We start from the raw sequence: 23,756 nt of genomic DNA, 5'->3' as shown, positions 1-23,756 counted from the left end.
AGGCTAAACAAAGCTGTTTCATACACTGATACGGCACATCATAGTTCACTAGTTATATGATGCACAACATGTCAGCATTTACTGGTTTTTGTGTTACTGTGCTTACACAAATAGGCTGGGATCAACCAACACTCCCACCCGTCTGCATTTTTGCCCAAGTTCACCATTACCAGTGCAGGGATTTTGCTATTTTGAAGTCAAGTGCATACCCTACTGTCAGAATGTTGTACTGCAGCTATTTTAACTCAAAATTAAATAAATACACAAAGATTCAAAACTGGTGCAACGCCTACATATTTGGAATGGGCCATTTTTCCTTCTGTCTATCCTCGTCTCCTTGGACACCTGGCTCCCCTTCCCTACCATATACCTGAAGGTAGACGTCCAGCCTTTTCTGAGTGAGGTTCATCGTCTGCATCAATTTTTCATCCTGGCTTGCAGACTGGACATTCTGCTCCTTCACCACTGCATTCAGCTCCTTCTTGTACTTATCTCTGACAGCCTGGAACCAGTGCAGCGAGTCGAACTCCAGATACTGGTCCAGCAATTTTAGAATATATGCCACACCTGAGAGCCAAAAAGGCAGAGGTGGTAAAGAGAGGAAACAAACATCTGAGACAGAACTGGCGCAGGACTGTACACAACATCCAGAACTTAAATAATGTTTTGTTTTTAAAGTGATGTAATTTATTGCTCTTGAAGGTGCAGAAGAAAAACAAAAATATGAATATTAATCAATAAATTAATGCTAAATTAATTAAATAAATGCATCAATAAACAAATTCATACATGTAATTCATTAAAAAACAGCCACAAAGTCTTGAATTAATCTATACATTTTCCTACTTTAACTTATATGGACCATTTCTGTATTTCCAGAGTGTACATTTGTTTATGTATTTCTATGTTCACAAATCATAATTTATTTAATTGCCAGATCCTGCAACTTGTATGTGAATATACACTGCCTCATTAAATACACTCAGGATAAACTGCTTACGGATCTGAATGAGGTACTGCCTGAGCCACACTCTGGGCCAGAAGGTGGCAGCAATGCACCATTAAGTTGGGGGAATAAGAAGAACAGAATAATGAAGAGAAAACCTGAATGAGAATGACATGCTGGGCCTTGGAGGACAAGTGAAATTAATAAATTGTGCTTTAAAAGCGAATAACCACACTCTTGAATGTAAAGAGGACATAAGTCAGCACTCCACTTGTATGCACAGCAACAAAGAGGGCATCTAGGCTAAGGAAAGGCTAGCAATATTTTAAAAATGTTTAATCAATTAAAATGTTTAATTACATTTAGTGAGGTAAACATGCACGTTTAGCTCCTTGACATTTCTGTATGAATCAGTGGCGGCAAGAAGGAGTTTTCTCTTTGCCTCATAGAACATTAATTAGCTCATTAGCTTCTGCTTGCTAATGCATTTTTGCATCAGACATAATGCACTGATTAAATTCAGTTTGGTTCTTGTTGCCTAAAGTGGTAGTCACATGTTTTGAAATTAAATGTGACATGTTTTCCCCTCTTTGTGACTCATTTTTGGCCAGATGTGACCAAAATGCCAGTGCAACATATAGTCCAGAAAATATGGCATTTTTACATTTAGTTATTTAGAAATGTACTTATTCCATAGTTATTTACATATGTACTTATTCCATTTCAATAAGTACAGGATTGGTTAATGTGCAGATGCCAGAGTTGGGATCACGACCTGGATCTTGGCATCACAAAATGTGTACACTAGGTATTGTACTATGCAACGGCACAGGCATTTGTGGAACCCAGTGTTTGACAAATGAGCTGCACATCACCTTGTTGGCTAGCTCACGCATTCATTCATTTTCTATCCCTTATTCAGGTCCAAGTCACAAAGTCAGCAGACCAAGTAGTTCATCCCACACCTCCCTATCCTCGTCCAGGTCTTGCAACTCTCAGTAGGAGATCCAGAGGTGTTCCCAAATCAGATGAGGAATATAATCCCTCCAGCATGTCCTGGGTCTTCACCGGAGCCTTTGGGACCACCCGCCCAATTTACAGATAAACAGAAATAAATACAGAAATAAATGTAGAAATAGCCCAAATAACTGTTAACTTATGGAAATGTGTAAATAGCTATAAGATATTAGTTTAATGATGCCCCATTTCATAACTAAAATGTACAGTATGTAGTATTTATTATATTTACTGATTGATTTCTATGTTTGTCATGTTTCATCCTCCGTACAGAAAAAACTCACCCATAGCAAAGCCATCATCTGTGAAAGCGGCTCCTGTTTTGTTCTTCTTGTTAAGTTTCTCTTTGCAGTTGATTGAATGCTCCACAAAATTCACTGTCTGTCAAAAAGATTTGTGCATTAATAAAAGTACATTTTTTTAAATGAAAGTAATGTAAACGGTTTAATGTAAACTGCAAACCACAGTGTTTTTCGAGGAAGAAATAAGATTTCCTTAAAATGTAACTTTGACATAAGAGATAAGCCTGGGTCCCACCGAATAATGAAGGATGAAGAAGGAGCTATGCAGCATGTTTTCTTTGTTACGAGAGGGTTTTGTGGGAGTTTCGTGGCTCTGAGTGGCTCTTAGAGGCTTTATCTTAACGAGGCTCCTCTCTGAGCGTGGCGCTAATTTCAAGAAGTTCAAAATTTAGCAACAACAGCGTGGCGCAGTTTGTGTACGAGTTACTGCGACGGCTTAGAGGCATTTGCATGGTGATTACGAGTCTGCTAAAAGCCCATTATCCGTGCGCCTGGCAGCCACGCAGGACCTGAGAGGCTATTTTGGAGCGGCTCTCCTCTTGCGCACACAATTCTACCTGCTCTGTGCGCTGAGCTCTATATATAAAATAATCTAATCATTTTCTGCCAAACCTTGGATGCTGAAAACACCTCTAATCACTTCTGGAATCACAGAGGACTGTTTCAACTGGACGCTTTTTTTTTCCCCCTCTCTTTCCTGCTCCATGTGGAATGCATTTTGAACATCTTAAGGTAACTATTTTTAATGTTTTTTATAGCTTGATAACACTACACACTACACAGCACTGCGTGGCTCATACGTGGCTTAGTATGGCTTAGCGTGGCTGATACGAGCCATTCGAGGCTCTAATGACCTGTCGGTCATGGCTTCTAAGTGGCACGTGCGGGGTACAGAGAGGCAACTTATTAGTGGATATGTGTTAGATGAAAACGTGGGTCATTCTTTGAATAATCACTCCACACCCATGTGTGGCTCCTTCTTCATCCTTCATTATTCGATGGGACCCAGGCTATAGTTTGTCAGTGTTGTAGAACACACACCGCTGGATATTTCACAATATCTGTTTTTTCTAGCACTTTTAGGGGCAGAGTTACATCTCAACCCCTTTAAAACTTAGACAGTTTGAAAGGTGAATGTCAAATATATATTTTGATGTCAGTGACGAGACTTGGCACAGGGTTTTGTTACAATATTTTGATATGTTTTAGAGTAGGCCTCTCCACCCTGCTCCCAGAGGGCACCTGCCCAGCATGTTTAACAACTCTCTCTACTCCACCCATCAGGTGTGCTCAGCCAATCAGGAGCTGGGAAACGCCAAGTGTGAGTCGAGCAAGTAGACATGGAAAATATGCAGGGTAGGTGCCCTCCAGGAACAGGGTTGGAGAGGCCTGGTTTAGAGTTCCTGAGACCTGTCTGTGTGGTAGCAAAGCGTGAAAGCCAGTACTGACCAGTGGGGGAACAATCATGTAGAAATTCCTCAAGTGCATATTCTTGGCACTACGAAACTCTGGTGCAAACACTGCCACCAGCATTTTGAAGTACTCCGTCCCCTCTGCAGAGTTACTCGTTAGATCCCCCAATACGGAATCAAGGATACTGGAAGTGACAGAAAAGGTTTGAGTGAAACTTAGAGGTTTGCTTAAGCCTGGTTCACACAGCAAGATAATTAGACCGATATCAGACCTAATCTTCCCCTTCAGACAATCTTAAGGACGCCCCGACAATCGTGATGATGCTAAAGATAATCCTGTGAGATATCCCTGCCGTGTGTGGTGTGTTAAGAGCGCTCTGATCTGTTCGGAAGGACGTCAGGAGCGCTCCGATCACAAATCGGGGATATTCAACATGTTGGATTGTCTTGGCCTGATATTGCAGCGTGTGGGTTCCCCCGTCCACAAACAAGCACACAGCCTGCTGAATGTGACATGCAGCCAATCAAAAAGCCAGGTGATGGACACACGGAGCAGAAAATAAAATCAAAACAGCTGTTATGGCGCACCAGAGGTCCGGTGGTCTCCACTCCTTTTAAAGAACACCTTTTCTTTTTGTATCGTTTTTTTCCTCTGTTGTAAATAGTCCACAAACTATCTCCATTTGTTTACTCAGAAGTCACATTTAATCTGGAGAGATTTTGCGAGATTTCTGGTCTGACCTGGGAATGTTCGTGTGTGAAATCTATTTGTGTGTGGTGTGTTGTTTTTACCATGGTGGTACCTACCACACACTGTACGACCAACACTGTTAGATCCATGATTTTTTTTTATCTCCACATGTGTGGTCTCTCAGGTTTTGGAAACCTACAGACAATTTTAAAATCCTGCCATGTGAACCAGGCTTTAGCTATTGATGGAAAGACATGGACGACACTGTATGACTAACTTATTGCACTAAAAACATGGGAACTGATCTCTAAAAACGTCACTGTATATATCAATATCATCACACAAATGGCACAAGTAAACACGAGGTGTCGGGTCTGTAATTCTGGAGTGGTTTAGGTCTACCTAGAAGCTCTCTGGGTTTCTTCTGACAGCCCCTCCTCCTTCACCAGCTCCTCAAAGTTCACAATGTCCTCCAGGTCCGGGACAAACCTGGAGATTACACACAACAAAACATACTGGTGGGGTCAGCAGCAGTCAGTGCTTAAATGCAGAAAAATAAAATCTGATTTAATTAAAAAATATGAACATCCAAAAGTAACTTCTTTACTGCACCATGAAGGTGAAGCAATTCTTGGTAGAAGAACTCTTACTTGATGGCACTGCTGCAACAGTGGAGGCCTCCAGAGCGGATCATACGCACATAACCCATGGCATTACCTTTAAGAATACAGTGTCAAACAGCTTTCAGTCTGCAGCCCACGTTCTAAGATTACAAACCATGAACAGCCTCCACTACATCTGTGCATCGTTCTCACCAATCTGGCTGATGAGCTGCCTGAACTGGTCCAGGTAGCTCTGTCCGTCTGGAGTGATGCCGAGCTTCCTGATGCCACGATTAAACTTCTCCGCGCGCTCAAACGGGTACTACACCAAACACATGGACAACTGTGGCTTAACAGCTGCTGGAGTGCAGGTCACATGACCACATGGTACTTTTAAAAGACATTTTTCCTACTTGAACTCTATATTTTATTTTTTTATTTTTAACAAATATTGGGATTTGTGTTTTCACTCGGGATGAAAATTCAGTTCAGACACTGCTGTACTGCTTCTGAATGCAAACAGTCATGAGCTAATGGCACCAAAAACATTGTAAGCACACCGTTTCTTGTCACTATTCAACAGGAGACAACGTCATTCAGTGTCTGGTAGCACAGAGAAGTTCCCTACAAAGGTGAAAACTAAAAGTCAAGAAACTTTATAAAAGAATCAATTATACAGTTAGTTGTTTACACGAGTCTCCAGTCTATTCAATGGCACTGTTCACCACTGACACAGGATGGGTTTTTTTTTTTAATAAGGTCAAGCCTCTCATTATCACACTTCTTGTAATGAGTGTTTTGAGTTTGCTCTGAACCAGTACATTACAATAAAATTCTATTCTATTATCTAGCTTTTCTATTCTATTCTTCTAGTACATTATCCGGCTAGTCTGTGATGGTGTTTGTGTTCGTAATCAATATTACAGCGATTCATTTTATTTTTGTTCAGAGTGGAAAGATGAACGCCAAAACATCACAAATGCCGGGCTTCCGCTTTAAGGAGGACATTCTAATTAACTGGTTGTGATAAATATAAATTCAAGGAAATTCTTAATTTCCTGTTGTACGAATAAGGTTGAGAGAGAGAAAGAGAAAGAAAACTCACTCTTGTTTAATGCAGCTGTTGATATTAACCAGCTATAATGAACTTAATCTTAATTTTGGGTCCAAGACCACATTCTAAGACCCCAACTCTCTTAAGCCACCTTGACACTTGCACGCATTTAACCCTTTGCACTGCAGTGCAATTCATCATGCCAATGCGACCCGCTTTGTGCCGCTGGACGCTGCGTGATATAAAATAATTATTTCGTAGCGGATTAATTATTTACTCTCAGAACTTGGCTTATGAAACCATGTCTAATCGCTCCTGAAATCACAGAAGAATTTTCTACAGCTGCAGCTGTTCTCGTGCACTTCTTGACGTAGAGAACACATTTAGAATCATCTCGAAGGTAACTATTCATAATATTTATATTGCAATGGTTTGGTAAAAAAAGTTGCATTTTCATTCCTTATGAGCATCTATAAAATTATGTTTATTACAGATTTAACATCTCATCATAATCGTTCAGATGAGCTGTGCTGTGATGCGCTGACGCAATGACAGTGTTTTTGAATAGTTGAATAGTTTGCGCAACGTTCATGTGTAGTTCACAAAATTAGTGTGTACCAGAGATTTTGAACATGTCTAAATTTTCTTTGTGCACTTGCACGCAGCTGTGCACAGGTTACAACTCGTTTACTCTCTGGCATAGCAGATTGCGTGCCAGTGCGGGGATCTAATTAGTGCAAGTGTCAAGGCATCTTTATTTATCTGTTTTAGCTTTTTTCCACCAACTGTATAATAGCTGTGATAAAATGATTTTAAACATGCTGAGAGTTTTTTCACACCTTCTGATCAGACTGGTCCTTTGTTTCTCTGAAGAAGCGGATGTCCTTGATGAGCCTGGACTTGATATGTTCGTCGTACATAAACTGACTGAAAATGTAAAACTTCTTCCGCAGGAACTGGTACGTGAAATTCACCTGAGGAAAGCAAAAACAAGTGAGACAAATAATTCAAAAACTGACACGTTTGAACACACATCGCTGCCGTCCCTGCTAACTCACCGTTGTGTTCATGATGCCTGTCCCGTGGGTCCGGATAGAGTTGGCGATGTGACGGATGTTGATGGTGTTCAAGTGCTTGTTGTTGCTCGTCTTTTCTATGAAGATCTGTTGGAATGTAATTATTACAAACTACAGTACTGCTGGTTTTACAAAGAAGGTGAACGGCCTTACCTGGTTATTGAGATTGTAAAGGTACCTCGAGACAAAAACATGAATGTTCCTCATGATCTCCAGTACGTCCAAACCCTAATGAGAATATACAATACATACAGTTCATCTGCACTTCATTAATTCCTTGGCCACAATGTGAAAGATACAACCACACAGACCTGCTCCAGGGTCTGGCTTGGTAAGTGCGCCTCTGTCATTGCAAGTCCGTAGCGTTGTGTGGCGAGGTTTCTCATCTCACTGTAGGTGGCCCAGTCGTGGAGAGCAACAGTGGTAAGGTTGTAGAATGTTTTATCCAAGTAGTGCGTCACATAGGCTGCAAGTAGATGAACATGAGTAGATGAAGCATTTGTTGTGTTAGCAATATGCTCAACACCAAATGAACAGCATCAGTTTTCCAGCAGGTGGCAGCATTACACAATTCACACCTCCACCAAAGCAGCATGAATCTTTTAATATTTCAGCAACCTCAAGATACTTTATAAAGCATAAACTACAAGTGCTGTGCATTCACACTCATCCACAAAAAACAAAAATACTACACGCACCTTTGATATCTATGAATCGGTTGAAGAATCGTATGGGTTTAAGGGAGAAGAAGTGAGCCAGATCCTTCATGCCAACTCTGAATGGGTTCCTGTCATCCAGCTTCAGGTGGGTGTGCACAGAGAGCCGCAGGTCCTTCTCAATCTCCTTACACAGCTTGTCAAGTAGGTGCTGCAAAAAAAAAAAAATACCACCAAAGGTAGAAACTTAAACAAGATTGCAAATGCTTACAGCATGTAGGTTCTTCGTAAGATTGGAAACTGTGGAAACAATAATACACAACCCCAAATCAGAAAAACCTGAGACAATATGGAAGATGCAACAGAATGTAGTGATTCTTACATTTACTTTGACTTCTATTTCACTGCAGATGGTATGAACCAAAAATATTTCATGTTTTGTGGTCAACTTAATTTCATTTGTTAATATACATCATTTCATACATTTCAGATCTGCAGCACCTGTTGGAATGGGGGCAATTCAGGGCCAGTAATGAGATAAAAAAAAAAAAAGTTATTTCAAACAGGTCATTGTAATGATCGTCTGGTACAAAAGCATTATCTACAAAACACTGAGTGTTTGAGCAGCAAAGATCAGCAGAGGATCTCCAGTTTGTCAAAAAATACATGATAAAATTATTGAAATGTTTAAAAATAATATTCCTCAAAGAAAGATTGGAAGGATTTGCATATTTCTCTCTCTACCGTGTATTTTATTAAATGATTCAAGGAATCTGGAGGAAATTTAGAGCATAAAGGGCAAAGAAGGAAGCCTAACCTGAATACCCATGATCTCCGAACCCTCAGACTGCACTGCATCAAGAATAGTCAATCATCAATAGCTGATATAACCACATGGGGTAGGGATTACTTTGGGAAAGTTTGTCAAGCACCACAATATGTAGCTATATTCACAAACGGCACTTAAAACTTTACTATACAAAAAAGAAGGCTCATGGAAACCTTGTCTAGACATGGCACTGACCTGTCTGACATCAGAGGCATCATGGATGGACCATCACACAGTGGAAACATGTACTACGACCAGACAAAACAGTATTCCTGGTCGCTTTGGAAGAAATCATTGGTGCGTGCTCCAGTCCAAAGACAAAAAGAACCATCTAGACTGTTACAAGCAAAAAGTCCAAAAGTCAGGGTTTGTCATGGTATGGGGTTGTGTCAGTGCCCTTGGCAAATGTAATTTACACTTCCATGATGGCAGCATTAATACAGAAAAGTACATTAAGATTTTAGACCAACATATGCTGCCTTCAAAATTACATCTATTCCAGGGACATAGACGCTTTTTTCAACTAGACAATGCAAATCCACAGAAAAAGAGTGTGCAGGTATTGGACTGGCTTACTTGATTTGCGGGAATGGAAGCAAATTAAATATCATGGGTTCATATTGTTCGCAACAAAATAAAAATCAAAGTAAATGTCTGTTTGTTTGTTTGTTTGTTTTTTTTGCACTTTCCATGTCATCCCACCTTTTTCTGATTTGGGGTTGAATGTGAAAAGCATGCTTTATATCTTTCACATTTCTGCACCACAATGTCCTCTACTCTCCTTATCCCTGGTGCAATCCTCCAGAGTAAGTCTAAAAGTTTAGTCTAGAGGCCTGTGCTGGCTTTTGTATTCTCACCTCATTGAACACATCCATGATCTCCTCATCATAGCACTCCAGCAGCTGGTTGCATGACTCCATGTGTTTAGCGTGCAACATGTTGGGCACACTGTCTCTCAGTGCACTAAACATGTACTGCTCCATTCATATCACATGTGATTAAGGATGACCGGAAACAGAAACACAAATTGAAATAAAATTCAGTGAATTAGTAGAATTGCTATTTTCCCCACAGTGACATGGACAGGCATCTGATGAAGCGATAGCACCTTTATATACATTTCTGGACATCATACACTATGGAAATATTAAAAGCAGGAATCACTAACGTGAAGATATTAGGATTGTTGTCCACATACCACCCCTCAATATAAATAACTGAATGTGCATGTGTGTGTGTGTGTAAATCAAAGGCAAATTCACTTACGTGTATTCTTGCTGCGTCAACTGCATTGTCGTATACATCATCGAGATATATAGGAAAAACAGCTCGATGCCAGTAGAGAAAACTACAGTCGCATTGAACTTTGACCCTATGGAGCAAAGAAAGAGTTCCAAAATGTTTCAAAAGAATCTCATGGTACAGTGAGGCAAATAAATATTTGATCCACTGTCGATTTTGCAAGTTTTGCAAATTTTTGGAGGGAGCTGAAACTCGAAACCTGCAAGATTTGGAGATCTGTACAGAGGAATGGACCAAAATCCCTGCTGCAGTGTGCAAACTTGGTCAAGAACTACAGGAAATGTCTGACCTCTGTAATTGCAAACAAAGGTTTCTGTACCAATATTAAGTTCTGTTCAAATACATATTTCATGCAATAAATTGTAAATTAATTATTTAAAAATCATACAATGTGATTGGGATTTTTAAATTTCTTTTTAGATTCTGTCTTTCACACTTGAAGTGTACCTACAATACAAATTCCAGTCCTCTCCATTCTTTGTAGGTGGGAAAACTTGCAAAATTGACAGCGGATCAAATACTTACTTGCCTCACTGTATATCAAAGCACATATATTCATAAGGATACAAACAGGACTTGGAGCAACAATTTTCCTCCCGAGAGTATTGTTTTAATAAGATGAAAGATCTGTGGCTTCCACAGAATGTGAGCTGCAGTGCACTCGCACGCACACAAACACACATTATATGAATTAGCTCACCTACATTTCACAGAAAAAGATTCTAACTGGTTTTGGAATTTGGGGTGATGTACCTCCAAGCTTGGGGAGGGGAGGGTTTTAAGGATTTACTCGTATAGCCCAGATGGTCTGCCATTCATCACTGTTGAGAAGGATGCGTGCATGTGTGCAGGATTTAAAGAAAAAGTCTTCAGAATTTTTTTCACAACCAAATCATAAGCTGTTCACATCTACCTTTTTATAGAAACCGTTTTGTGATTGCATCTTAGAGTTTAAGGTAAAACAAGATGGAAACAGCTAAGAAAACTGCAAATTGTTCTCCTGCTGAACCAGATTATATTTCACTCACTAACCACTGCTCTTTGTGTGTTATACGTATTTGTATTGTCTTTTGTCTTTGCCTTTAACCAAAATTGAAATCACAACCTACATGTTTGTTTGATAAGATTACTAACCACAAGAGCTGTAATAATTTTCATATTTTGGCTTCCCTCATCCTTACTAACCTGATTTTAAAGCTAGAACCCCAAACAGACCCAGTAATGCTAAGGTTTAACATTATATTGTTAATGTTACTGTGTTTGTGCCAAAGTTATGCCAGGTTGAGTCTCCATCTCTATCGGTGTTTACACCACTCTTAGGACTTCTTGTAACTGTCAGCAAGTTTGTGGGGGCGTGGCTTTGGACAGAGCACTGACGGGGTAGAACCTAGAGGAGGTGCTACTTTCAAATTTTCCTAGCTCTCTTGTTAGCTCTCCAGGACTACAAACTCTAGCCTTAATTGTTTTTGCTCTTTTATTATCATCAAGTATTATGTTACTACAGTTATCTGACTGACTGTCTGCTCATTATCCTACGTTATAAAGTATTACACCTTATTCAGCTAAGGAATACATATGGATTACGTCTGGCCGAGGCATGGGGCTGGGAGTCCTGGTCGCCCCTGTTAGTCCTCTCCAGTGAAGATGAGTGCTAGTCACTCACACCAGGCCAGCAGTGTGAGGACCTGGGTGTTTAGAGACCGTATTTTGGCAGTATTTAGTCTTGATTTCCATTAGTATAGTATAACACCATGTGGGAGTTTTGTGCACATTCCTTGCAGAGGCCCCGAGTGTTGAAAGGAGGGAAAATGAAATGGTAGGTTGTTTCGGTTGTGCTTATTTTTGTTAGTTTGTCACTGTGCTCTTGATAAGGTCTCTTATCTGCACAATAAGGCATAGTGAGTAAGTCTCACTTCTCTTATCAGCATGACAAGACACAACACAGAGCGAACCATCAACCGCAAGTTCCTGTTTTATGTGTTCCAGTTTGAACCAACTTAGCTACATGGCCTGACGCAAACACCATTATACGATCCAGATTATGCACCATTCATGCGATATGGGAGGACCACCTCTCTGTAGTGAACCAATAGGAACCGGTTGTGAGAACAAGCCCACTTATTGCAATGGGGAGAAGACTCCCACTCTCTATAAAACATCACTGTATTTGTGTTCGGGGCTCTTCTTGAACCAGTTCCTGCATACACTACATTCGTTAATGACCCAGATCTGTCTGACCTTACATGAGATTTCAATAAATTGTCTTTTCTGTATTTAAAGTACAGTTTCCTGAGCCCTTTGTCTGGGACAGGTTCAACAAAGAATCATGTCTTAATATTAAAAAAGATATTGCTTCACATCCCACTTTAGTTGTGCAGAAAAGTTAAATTAAATAAACTTATTTTTATATGGCTCATCAATTAAACTTAGTCCAGAACTATAGTAAAACTGATTTAAACATTTTAGGGCCCTGTCCCACTGGCGTTTAGGAGGATTTGCGCATGAAATGAGGAGACAAAAGATGAGCGTCAACAAAGGTGGGCGGAAATGACAAATGTCCCAGGGTGGATCAGCGAATACATGAGGAAGAAAAGCAGATATAACAGGGAACAGAAGCAAAGGCGACTGCGGAGGCGCCCCCATAAGGAGCACAGCAGCCGTGATGCACTCGCTTCATCCGTGCCCACTCTGTCTGCATGCGCGACATACCATTTGTGACCGTGATGTGGCCGTGCTGGGCACGCGTCATATCTCTTTTGCACGCTGTCCCGGTCCGCCGCCAAGCCGCGCCAACCTGTCGGTTGCGGATATCAGCAGATGACAGGGGATATGCGGTGCGCTGGTTGTGTATGTCCTGTGTATGTCTTCAGTATGTGTTCAGGCAGTGATGCGGATCTCATCCTCAGCAGGATTTTTGAGCCGCTCAAAAATCCTGGCTGCGGACATGCGTGCCTCTGTGGATGATCACGGACGTGTTCGGATGGCGGCCGACTCATACAGGAATGTTACACGGTTATTGCGGTTGTTTGGTGGATGTGGGCCACTTTTGTGGACATTCCATCTGCAAATCCTCCTAATCCTCCTAAACGCCAGTGGGACAGGGCCCTTAGTTGTTAAAGGACACATTGCACGTTTTTTAGTGTCCCACTTAGCAAGACAACATAAAAGTACTCATGATTGTAAGTCTCTCCACACACGTGCTAATAATTAGTGATCGCCAATGCATTTTATTGGTAATTATTCCCTCTCACTCTAAGTGTTAGTAGATGCATTTCCGGAAAACATTTCAGTCATCAATTCCTGGCATTTCTTGGTGTGTGACATATATTTTAGAATGAGCAGAAACATCCTGATGACTGACAGACACAGTGAAAAAAACCTGCCCCGGTCGATAAAGCTTTTGAGCTTTCATTTGAAACCGATGGCTTGGATTTACAGAGGATATACAGACAGGAGACGACACATTTCACCCCGAAACACTTAACTTTGTCTGTGCGAATTTTGAAAACTAAAGTGTGGTGACGTGCTGTTTGTGTGACAGGATGCTGTTTTACTGCCACTGTGTGCATGGACAAGGGACATCTTCAAGACTGTTTTCCACAGGTTGCTGAGACATGCAGATGTATTCCTTATATTGGGAAAAAGTCAGAATACATTATTTTCAGGAGATTATGACATTTCTATATAACGTGCCACGATCATGACCAGTGATGCCGGTAACGCGTTACTCTAATCTGACCACTTTTTTTTAGTAACGAGTAATCTAACGCGTTAATCTTTCCAAATCAGTAATCAGATTAAAGTTACTTCTTCATGTCACTGTGCGTTACTATTATTTTTCATTGTGGGTCGATAGCAGCATTAAACTTGGTCCGTGGGCAGGAGGTCGGGGTTCGACTGAACTGCCCACTTTCAGTGAGCTGTGAGCTTATCATCCGCGTTTTTTTGCAGCTGCTCGACTCGTCGTCTCCTCTTAAAGCACGGTGATCAGCACACCTGCACTGAGCTTTACAAAGACATTTTTATACTTTTTTTCCTCCTTTATTTAGAGCTGAGCTGAGCCGCTCCGTATCTGCACGTTAAAACAGCTGATCCTCCGCGACGCGTCAACAACTAACACTATTTTCCACTCAAATGCACCTAAACTCTCTTTCTGAGGACCACATGATGTGAAAACACAATAAAACTTTCTTACCTGTAAATCTGGTCACGTTTTCTGCATAAATAAATGTTATCCATTCTTTGTGCTCAAACGCCAAAGTAGGGGCGACTCCAGATGGAATGGGGGCGTGGGGCAGGGATGTGCCCCCCTCACAACACCCCTAGATTAAAGGTCCAGTTTTGAAGCCTTTTTTTACTACAACTACTAATACTACTTAAAATAATATAAATTTCGACAAGTAAAATATTTAGAGAGAATTTAAATGTTAGAAAAATGCTAGAATGAATTTAATAGTTACATTTATAAACAATGTAGGTTCGAAATTGCAAGTTTTACTGTTACAGTGCTGTCAACAGTTAAATATGAGGTCAAGAAAGAGGTCTTTATTTTACTTTTTATAAAACAAGTATTTATTTTCATTGAAGTCAAGAAAGGGTGACTATAAAGTAACTTTTGGCAAAACAGGTATCATTGTCATGTTGAGGTGGCAGAGGGTTGTTGTCGGCAGCTGGGAAAAGTAACTAAAAAAGTAACTAGTAATCTAACTTAGTTACTTTTACAATTGAGTAATCAGTAAAGTAACTAAGTTACTTTTTCAAGGAGTAATCAGTAATCAGTAATTGGATTACTTTTTCAAAGTAACTGTGGCAACACTGATCATGACAGAACTTGAGTTGAAGACAGAGCTGCAGTCAACCATAAGTCAACATAAGTCCGACAGTCGGACATAAGTTCTCTGGCTGGCGATCCGTGTGATATTGGACTTGGACATGTTCTCTGGCTGATGATCGTGCACGCAATACGTGTGTGAGGACTTTGGTGTGGTGTGGACTTTACAGGCTGTGTTTATGGCTAACAACTGTGCAGGTGCACTAAATCTTCTCATGGCTGCCGCTTTTACCGTGACTACATCAAAAGTAACAGTTATCACTTCAAAAAAGAGTCATCATAACACAACATCACACTTAAGTAAACTTTGGAATTAATCTGTGGCTCAGTTCTTAATGTTAGCAGATACATTCCATTGAAGCATGCGCTGGGATGTTTCTAAAAGCTATGTCACCACTGTCGGAAATACACAAGTACTCACATGTACTTTGTTTTTGGAAGCTGTCTGTTGCGAATGCCGCATACTTTGAAACCGGTCACGGAAGTGCACAAAGTAATCCCGGTGCATCATCGTCACTAATGGCCAAAATCTAAATTGTTATATTTCGGTGCGACATGTCCTTTAAAATTATTATTATTATTATGATTATTATTATTAAGTAGTAGTATGTAAAATGTCTTCAAAAGTGGACCTTTAATCAAAGGGCGTTGTGGAGGGTACACCCCCCTTCCCCCACCCCACAACAGCCTCTTTTGGTCTGGATCTGCACCTGGTTTGCAGTCTCTGAGGAGGAACAATCAAGAATTTGTGTATTTATGTAGAAAGCATGACCTGATTGAGAGGTAAGAAGGTTTTATGAGCACATTTCATGTTATCTCGTCCTCAGAAAGCGACTTTAGGTGTGTTTTGGAGGGAAAAAGCATTAGTGTTTGTTGCTAATGTGTGGTGGGTCTGCAGCTGTGTTTGTAGTTTAACCACAGTGAGAACACTCATATAGACACTCAGAGCAGACTTTGAAAGAAAAGTTTAAAAAGGTTTGTAAAACTCTATTCTTTGCTTGCGTGCTGTGAAACACTGAAACACACCCCCTCCTCCTCCTGCAGAGTGCAGCCAGGGCACAGAGGAACAGACACAACAGGACTGGCTGCCAGGTAGGAAAACAAACAAACAAAAACAGATGTTATTCTAAAAATTGATTTTTGAACGTGGTAAATTTTATATCTTTTGTCCAGCCTCACGTTTGCATCAGATCAGAGACTTTATTTGCCATTTGTACTCACATGCAAGATTTGAGTACACAGGAATTCTTGTGCAGAGCTCTTGAGTAAGTAAATATAAAAGTATAACGGTATAAAAGCATAAAAAGGAGCAGTTTTACTCAGTGCGCCTAATAAATATATATATTACAAAGTGCCTGGTTAATGTGCCTGTCACACTGGAGTCAGCAATAGCTGGACGAAGGATAAAAACAATAAATGTAATTATTAAAAAAAATAATTTAGCTCATTAAACATTCTTTTATATCCATCTTAAGAGCCCCGCTAAGGAGAGAGGTAATTTTGCCAGCGGGGGAAGTGTGTGTGTATATACATGTGTGCTGCAATTGGGCACTGCAGTCTCGTTTGAGAGCGGGCGCTAAAGGGGTAAAATATAATGCATATGACATAATTTCTATACTTCCGGGGACAAAACATGGCATTTTCTCTGAGTCTTTGGGCAAATTACACGGAAACGAAGTGAAAATGCAAAGAAAAAGTGACAATGCGGTGGGAACGTGGACATGTGATGCGATTTACTTATGACCCGGAGCACAAATGTGTCAAGGCGGTTTTGGAGGTGAGAGAACATAGCTACTCTGGTTAGCTGTGTAGGCTAATACTTACCGACAAGACATCTCCCAATTGTCTCGTCTTTCCTTCTCCTTGAGAACCGAAAAACCACTTTTCGCGACTGCTTCCGTGATTGTATCCAAAACCAAAACAGTACACCATTTTTCCATGTGAAGATATGTTGTGTATATATTGCACAACGAGAACGGCTGTCCCCATAAGTGGTCAAATCCCGCAATATCATGCAGGGTTCAAACGAGACTGCGCTACCCTATTGATAAGGCCTCAAGCCATCTTGGAACGCCCTCCCCCCAAAAACAGCTGAACGGGAAGTCTACAGGTGTTAGCTCTTTGGACTGTGAGATGTCACACTAGCTCCTCTCTTTAGACGTTGAGCTTAAGGCCCCTTTCAAACTGATGCTTTGCTTTAAGGCGTGACAGTAAAGTTCTTTCTTTTTTGTTTACCTCGGTACAATAGCCAGGACGATGGCGAGACACATTTTAATTATGCAATACATAACCGAGACTCCCGTAAATATCACAGCAGTGCGTGATGAATCAGAGTCTCACAGAGAGTCTGTCTCTATCTCTGTGTGTGTTAAATGCAGTAGGTAGGTGTGTGTGTGTGTTGCGTTTTAGTAAATCTTGCCTATTCTGACCTTCCCTCTTTACAGCTAAATCTACTTTTTGCAGCAAGATTTCACAAGTGTCTTTTTTAATGTATTAGTCTGTGTACATACTGTTGACCATAAAATTTTATTACAGAGATTAGAGCATGCCATAGGTATTAAAGGCACTGCGGTGGTTTGAATCATATTTGTCTAATAGATTACAATTTGTTCATGTAAATGGGGAATCTTCTTCACAGACTAAAGTTAATTATGGAGTTCCACAAGGTTCTGTGCTAGGACCAATTTTATTCACTTTATACATGCTTCCCTTAGGCAGTATTATTAGACGGTATTGCTTAAATTTTCATTGTTACGCAGATGATACCCAGCTTTATCTATCCATGAAGCCAGAGGACACACACCAATTAGCTAAACTGCAGGATTGTCTTACAGACATAAAGACATGGATGACCTCTAATTTCCTGCTTTTAAACTCAGATAAAACTGAAGTTATTGTTCTTGGCCCCACAAATCTTAGAAAAATGGTGTCTAACCAGATCCTTACTCTGGATGGCATTACCCTGACCTCTAGTAATACTGTGAGAAATCTTGGAGTCATTTTTGATCAGGATATGTCATTCAAAGCGCATATTAAACAAATATGTAGGACTGCTTTTTTGCATTTACGCAATATCTCTAAAATCAGAAAGGTCTTGTCTCAGAGTGATGCTGAAAAACTAACTCATGCATTTATTTCCTCTAGGCTGGACTATTGTAATTCATTATTATCAGGTTGTCCTAAAAGTTCCCTAAAAAGCCTTCAGTTAATTCAAAATGCTGCAGCTAGAGTACTGACGGGGACTAGAAGGAGAGAGCATATCTCACCCATATTGGCCTCTCTTCATTGGCTTCCTGTTAATTCTAGAATAGAATTTAAAATTCTTCTTCTTACTTATAAGGTTTTGAATAATCAGGTCCCATCTTATCTTAGGGACCTCGTAGTACCATATCACCCCAATAGAGCGCTTCGCTCTCAGACTGCAGGCTTACTTGTAGTTCCTAGGGTTTGTAAGAGTAGAATGGGAGGCAGAGCCTTCAGCTTTCAGGCTCCTCTCCTGTGGAACCAGCTCCCAATTCAGATCAGGGAGACAGACACCCTCTCTACTTTTAAGATTAGGCTTAAAACTTTCCTTTTTGCTAAAGCTTATAGTTAGGGCTGGATCAGGTGACCCTGAACCATCCCTTAGTTATGCTGCTATAGACGTAGACTGCTGGGGGGTTCCCATGATGCACTGTTTCTTTCTCTTTTTGCTCTGTATGCACCACTCTGCATTTAATCATTAGTGATCGATCTCTGCTCCCCTCCACAGCATGTCTTTTTCCTGGTTCTCTCCCTCAGCCCCAACCAGTCCCAGCAGAGGACTGCCCCTCCCTGAGCCTGGTTCTGCTGGAGGTTTCTTCCTGTTAAAAGGGAGTTTTTCCTTCCCACTGTAGCCAAGTGCTTGCTCACAGGGGGTCGTTTTGACCGTTGGGGTTTTACATAATTATTGTATGGCCTTGCCTTACAATATAAAGTGCCTTGGGGCAACTGTTTGTTGTGATTTGGCGCTATATATAAAAAAACTGATTGATTGATTGATTGTACATGAACACAGCCTGAAGTAAGACATCCGCTTGTTCTTCCTAAAGGTTTTAGTTATTTGATAAGATTGTGTACAGAGCTGGCCATCATTTACTGTCACAGAATAATCAGTGTAACATGATCAGAGTGAAAACTAAATACAGAAAAGTTACAATAAAGAGTTTCTATGTGGAATTAAAGTAATGAAGAAAGTGTTTGAAGACGCTGAAATGAAACAGAACCAAACCCTCCTCTGTGTTTCTGTCTCTGGGTGCTTTGCATCAAAGCCCTGATCACTGGAAAACTGTAAAATTTATGACTCTGTGCTAGACTTTAAAAGAGAGGGAACGCCCCACTTTTTAAACAGAAAAATACTTTGGCGTAACAACAGTGAATTGTGACATGCAAGGTTATCTGTGTCATGAAGTTGTGTCTGTTACAAAAATGTCAAGGACAAAAATCTTTGAGAACGTAGGAATTCAGTGTCCTCTATCTAATCCAGACCTCAACATCAGATGTTGTGTGTAGTAGAAAAAAAATCATTTAGAATATTTAAACAGTCAGAAACAAAAATATTTTGATGCTCCAGTGCACCGTGTAACCGCTAAATATCAACATTCTGAATGTTGTTTCTCGCACGGCTTGTATGTCAGTAATCTGAGAGAGTCTAGCATCCACTCAAAGTGATCATATTTAGGCTCAAAAAGGAAGATTTTGATGGTGTTGTGGAATTTCTGTGATGAACGTCAGCAGAAAATATAAAATGAGTCCAGCTATGAAGGAGCATTCAGGAGTCAGACATATTGATGCAGAGAGATTTATTTTTGGTCGAAGCAGACCCAGATGCACCTGGAGAAGTCCCAAAAAGGTACAGCATGCAATGTACCGCCAGAGCCTTCTGTCTTTTCCATTCTCAGAGACCTCTTTTAACTCTAGTCCTGCCGGACTAGATAATTTGTCTTAATAATTGATTGCCATTTTATTACCCAGTCAAAGTCATGTCAAGAGGGGAGTTGTTAGATAATATCTGTGGTAATTCCTTATTCCTTACATTTACATTAGTTATCAAATATCTGTTGTGATGAAAAGGGAGCTGACCCAAAAGGCAAAGCTCTCGATCAACTGGTCAATCTTTGTTCCTACTCTCACCTATGGTCATGGGTGTTGGGTCATGACCGAAAAAACTAGATCGCGGGGACAAGCAGCTGAAATAGGCTTCCTCAGGAGGGTGGCTGATGTCTTCCTTAGAGACAAGGTGAGAAGTTTGGTCATCCGCGTGGAGCTCGGATTAGAGTCGCTGCTCCTTCACACTGAAAGGAGGTGGTTCGGGCATCTGGTACGGATGCCCCCCTGGGCGCCTCCCAAGGGAGGTGTTCCAGGCATGCCCAACTGGGAGAAGACCCCGGGGAAGGCCCAGGACTAGGTGGAGAGATTATATCTCCACACTGGCCTGGGAACGCCTCGGCATCCCCCAGTCAGCGGTGGTCAATGTGGCACGGGAAACGGAAGTCTGGGGTCCTCTACTGGAGCTGTGGCCCCCGTGAACCGAACCCAGAAAAGCAGCTGAAGATGAGTATCAAATATTTGCTCTTGTTATCTGTTTAGAAGTGCCTGGAACCTGGTTTTTAACTGGTTCAAAGTCTCAACAGAAAATTAAGTTTCACTTCCATTACGTATGCGCAAGCTTCAGATATCGTCTTTTATAAAAATCACTTGTTGGCTAGTTCGGGGTCTCTCACAAGATGGAGCCCCTGTTTGGGACACATCTCTAGGGACCCAGGCCTGTTTTTCACAGTCACTTTGAACAAATATAAAAATTGGGAAATAGTTTGATTTTGTTCTTTGTGAGGGACAGCATTACAATAAGAACTGGGTTGGACTAACACCATGGTGATGTTTATGTGACACTGCTAAATTATGAAAGAGTGACAGAAAATGCCCAGATGCAACCAAGAGATGATGCTGCCAACTATGATGAGTTTGAGGTGTACAATACTGGTTCTACTGTTTGATCATTGTGATTAAAATGTGATGAGTCTACAGAAAATCTCCATGAAATTGTAACATTTCGATGTAGGAAATAATATGGTTAAACAGGAGGGAAATGTTATAAAAGTTAATGTTAATGCTCTCTCATTTATATTTACCATTATCATTTGTCTTAATAATTGATTGTGACTAACAGATTGGCATTTTATTACTGCTGTACAAATTTGCTCTGACAGCATTTAACACTCAGTGTTAATGAAATGTTTTATGTTAAAGGTTGTATTGCAGAACAATGCCATGGACGAGGGAAGTAGAGTATAGATAAGACTGCTGAGGTGAGATATTCGTTAATCAGTGCATGATGAACAAGAAGCAGAAAATGGTTTATGAGACTGATTGTCTTATGCTGTGTGGTGAGATGAGACATTTCTTCAGTGTATGAACGACCAGGAAGGGACTTTGAGACTAACGGTCTTATATCATGTAATGGCTGAATGTATCCTTGTCATTTGATTGGTGCTTTGTATGTCACGTGACATGGATTATTCGTCCCATTTGTGTTGCATTGCATTTAGAGTGCAAATTTAGTTCCAAGCGTCTGGTACCATTGTACTCTGCACACGCACACATACAGACAAAACAAATCCACTGTGCTGTAATCCGTCTGATGTGATTTTTTCGCTGCACTGAGGAAATACACACTTTTTTTGGCAGTACACACACGCATGCTCACACAAGCCAGGCAGTGCTTAGCTTTAAAACAAACATGGCGGAGTTTGTTTTGCTGACGGATGACGATTTGATGCACGGCATGGCGAACTTCATCGTCAGAATTATTTTTGGACTCCTATTTAAAGTTTGTGTAGGACTGTTGATGTCAAAGCAGCAATGACGCACCAAAGATGGATTATTTCTGACATTTTTTTCGCTGCACTGAGGAGGTATCAAAATGTAAGTCCCTTTTCTGTTGTTTGTAAATTAATATACAGTGGTCCCTCGCTATAACGCGGTTCACCTTTCGCGGCCTCGCAGTTTTGTGGATTTTTTTTAGTGCAATTTTTACATGCTTTTTCTTTTAACAGCGCATTGTGTTCTGCGTCCTTATCAGGCGGGCCGGTCGCAGCACCGGTCGGCATCACCGCGATTGCTCTCACTGCCTCCGATGTGCTTACTGAGTCTGCAGGCTCGGTAAACGCAGCAGTGGGCCACTCACACCGCCCTCCTGTCTGCTGTGCGGAGCTGCACCAAATCTGGCAAAAGGTCCAGAGACTACGCTCGCTGTTTTGATGTGGATGTTGACCGCAGCCGCAGAGCTCCGTGGCCACCGAGAGAGGACTTGGATTCTTTGCGGGTTCCGCATCAGTACCTCCGGAAGCAGTGAGCGAAGGGAGAGTTCTGCGTGTGTCTGTTTATAATCTTCTTGCCCAGAAGAAAAAAGAGAGTGTTTACACAGGAGAGAAAAGTGAGAAAATGTTAATGCCTGTTTGAGAAAAGTGTATAAAGTGTGTAGTGAGGGGTTTTACAGCCTTAAAACATCTATAATAATTGCAAAAAATAGCGCTGACTACTTCGCGGATTTCGCTTATCGTGGGTTATTTTTAGAACGTAACTCCCGCGATAAACGAGGGACCACTGTAATATAAAATGACAAGGATCTATTTTAGCCATTAACAAATAATGAATGTTTTTACATTCTTTCAATGGAACAAATATCTAATTTGGTGAAAGCTGGAACATACCATTGAACTCAGCTTCGCCTCGTTGAATGTTATGTTCCAGCTTTCACCTCATAAAATATTTGTACCACTGAACTCATAAACAGTCATTATTTCTATGCTACTATCAAATGATTTCATTGAATGGACTTTGGCACATCTTGGGACATATAAGTCGCATGAAAACTGAATGTGTTTGTATTTGTCCTCAGACCTACACTCTGTATGACATCTACCTTTAAAGGTTTAAATAAAAGATCTTAGAAACTGAAACCTGTTTCCTGTGGTGTCTCATTTGTTGTTTGTGTCAGAGAGTTTTTACGTAATTTTTCCTAACACGATTAGATGTTCAGTTGTAAGTTGGAGGAACATGAAGTATTATATCAACAAGGAGGGGGATGACCCTGAGCCAGTACGCCCTGCCATGACATGAGGAGAACATCAATTTTTCCTTGACAGGTGTTGCTTTTCATAACCAAATAATCATTTAAAGCATAAAACCCTCTGCTAGTTAGCTTTCTCAACTTACCGATAAGTTACTCACAAAGATATGGCGTATGTTTGTTTCCTGTGAAAAAAAGATGTAAGTAAATACTACAATTCACATAACTCCCACATACCTTATCTTTGTTAATAACTTATGGGTAAACAGTCTGTGGTCAGTTATTGAGAAAGCTAACCTGCAGAGGGTTTATGCTTTAGTTATTTGGTTGTGAAAAACTCTACCAAAACCTTACTTTTTGTGCCCCATTATGATCACTGTGAGCTGATGTTGACTATCAGCACAAATGTTATGGACCTTCACACCTTGATGATTTAGCCTGTGTATGCCGGCCGTTTTAAAAACTCTGGCGCACGCTGTCATACATCTAATAAATGAATGCTGCTGTCACACCTTGACGATTATCCAGTGTATGCCGACAACCCAGTTTACACCCAGTTTTTCTGGCCAGTACTGCACCATGTGGTGTGCATCAGAAACAGAGTAATAAAACATTATTTTATTTTATTTTTTCGTTTTTTATTTTGGTGGACCATTTTCCTTGTGTACAGAATGCTGATGAGTGTACAGACTGTGGTAAAAGCTGTTGTGAATGAATGGAGGCCTGTGACTCTTTAAAATGCAGGCTGCTTTCTGATCAGGTCATCACAGACCTGAATTAAGAAACACTGTGATGAATACAACTTTTAAAGCACCAGTCGACCGCGATCAGGTGTGATCTGAAGGGAGTGCTGTGTGATCTGTCGATGTGATCTGGCAGTGTGGTGATCACCAACAGCCACGGCACTTTAAATGTTTAAACAGCCCATTGATCAGGTGTGATCACCCTG

At 40.7% G+C, this 23,756-nt stretch overlaps 1 protein-coding gene across 1 annotated transcript in view; it reads right to left on the bottom strand.

Annotated features, from left to right (window-relative positions):
• washc4 (WASH complex subunit 4) overlaps window positions 1-23,756 on the bottom strand; it is a 71,264-nt gene that overhangs the window by 5,314 nt on the left and 42,194 nt on the right. Inside the window, exons 19-31 of the mRNA XM_034177012.1 lie at window positions 9,852-9,957; window positions 9,443-9,559; window positions 7,799-7,967; window positions 7,412-7,566; window positions 7,254-7,328; window positions 7,083-7,187; window positions 6,864-6,998; window positions 5,184-5,292; window positions 5,019-5,085; window positions 4,771-4,857; window positions 3,715-3,862; window positions 2,248-2,344; window positions 371-567 (exon numbers count right to left, since the gene is read on the bottom strand). Coding sequence (XP_034032903.1) covers window positions 371-567; window positions 2,248-2,344; window positions 3,715-3,862; window positions 4,771-4,857; window positions 5,019-5,085; window positions 5,184-5,292; window positions 6,864-6,998; window positions 7,083-7,187; window positions 7,254-7,328; window positions 7,412-7,566; window positions 7,799-7,967; window positions 9,443-9,559; window positions 9,852-9,957 — 1,567 coding nt within the window. The remainder of the gene's footprint in view (window positions 1-370; window positions 568-2,247; window positions 2,345-3,714; window positions 3,863-4,770; window positions 4,858-5,018; window positions 5,086-5,183; window positions 5,293-6,863; window positions 6,999-7,082; window positions 7,188-7,253; window positions 7,329-7,411; window positions 7,567-7,798; window positions 7,968-9,442; window positions 9,560-9,851; window positions 9,958-23,756) is intronic.

The sequence above is a fragment of the Thalassophryne amazonica genome, chromosome 8, assembly GCF_902500255.1.
Source record: "Thalassophryne amazonica chromosome 8, fThaAma1.1, whole genome shotgun sequence".
Lineage (NCBI taxonomy): Eukaryota > Metazoa > Chordata > Actinopteri > Batrachoidiformes > Batrachoididae > Thalassophryne > Thalassophryne amazonica.
Note: the sequence above shows the minus strand (reverse complement) of the source record. Positions and strands in the feature narration are given on the sequence as shown.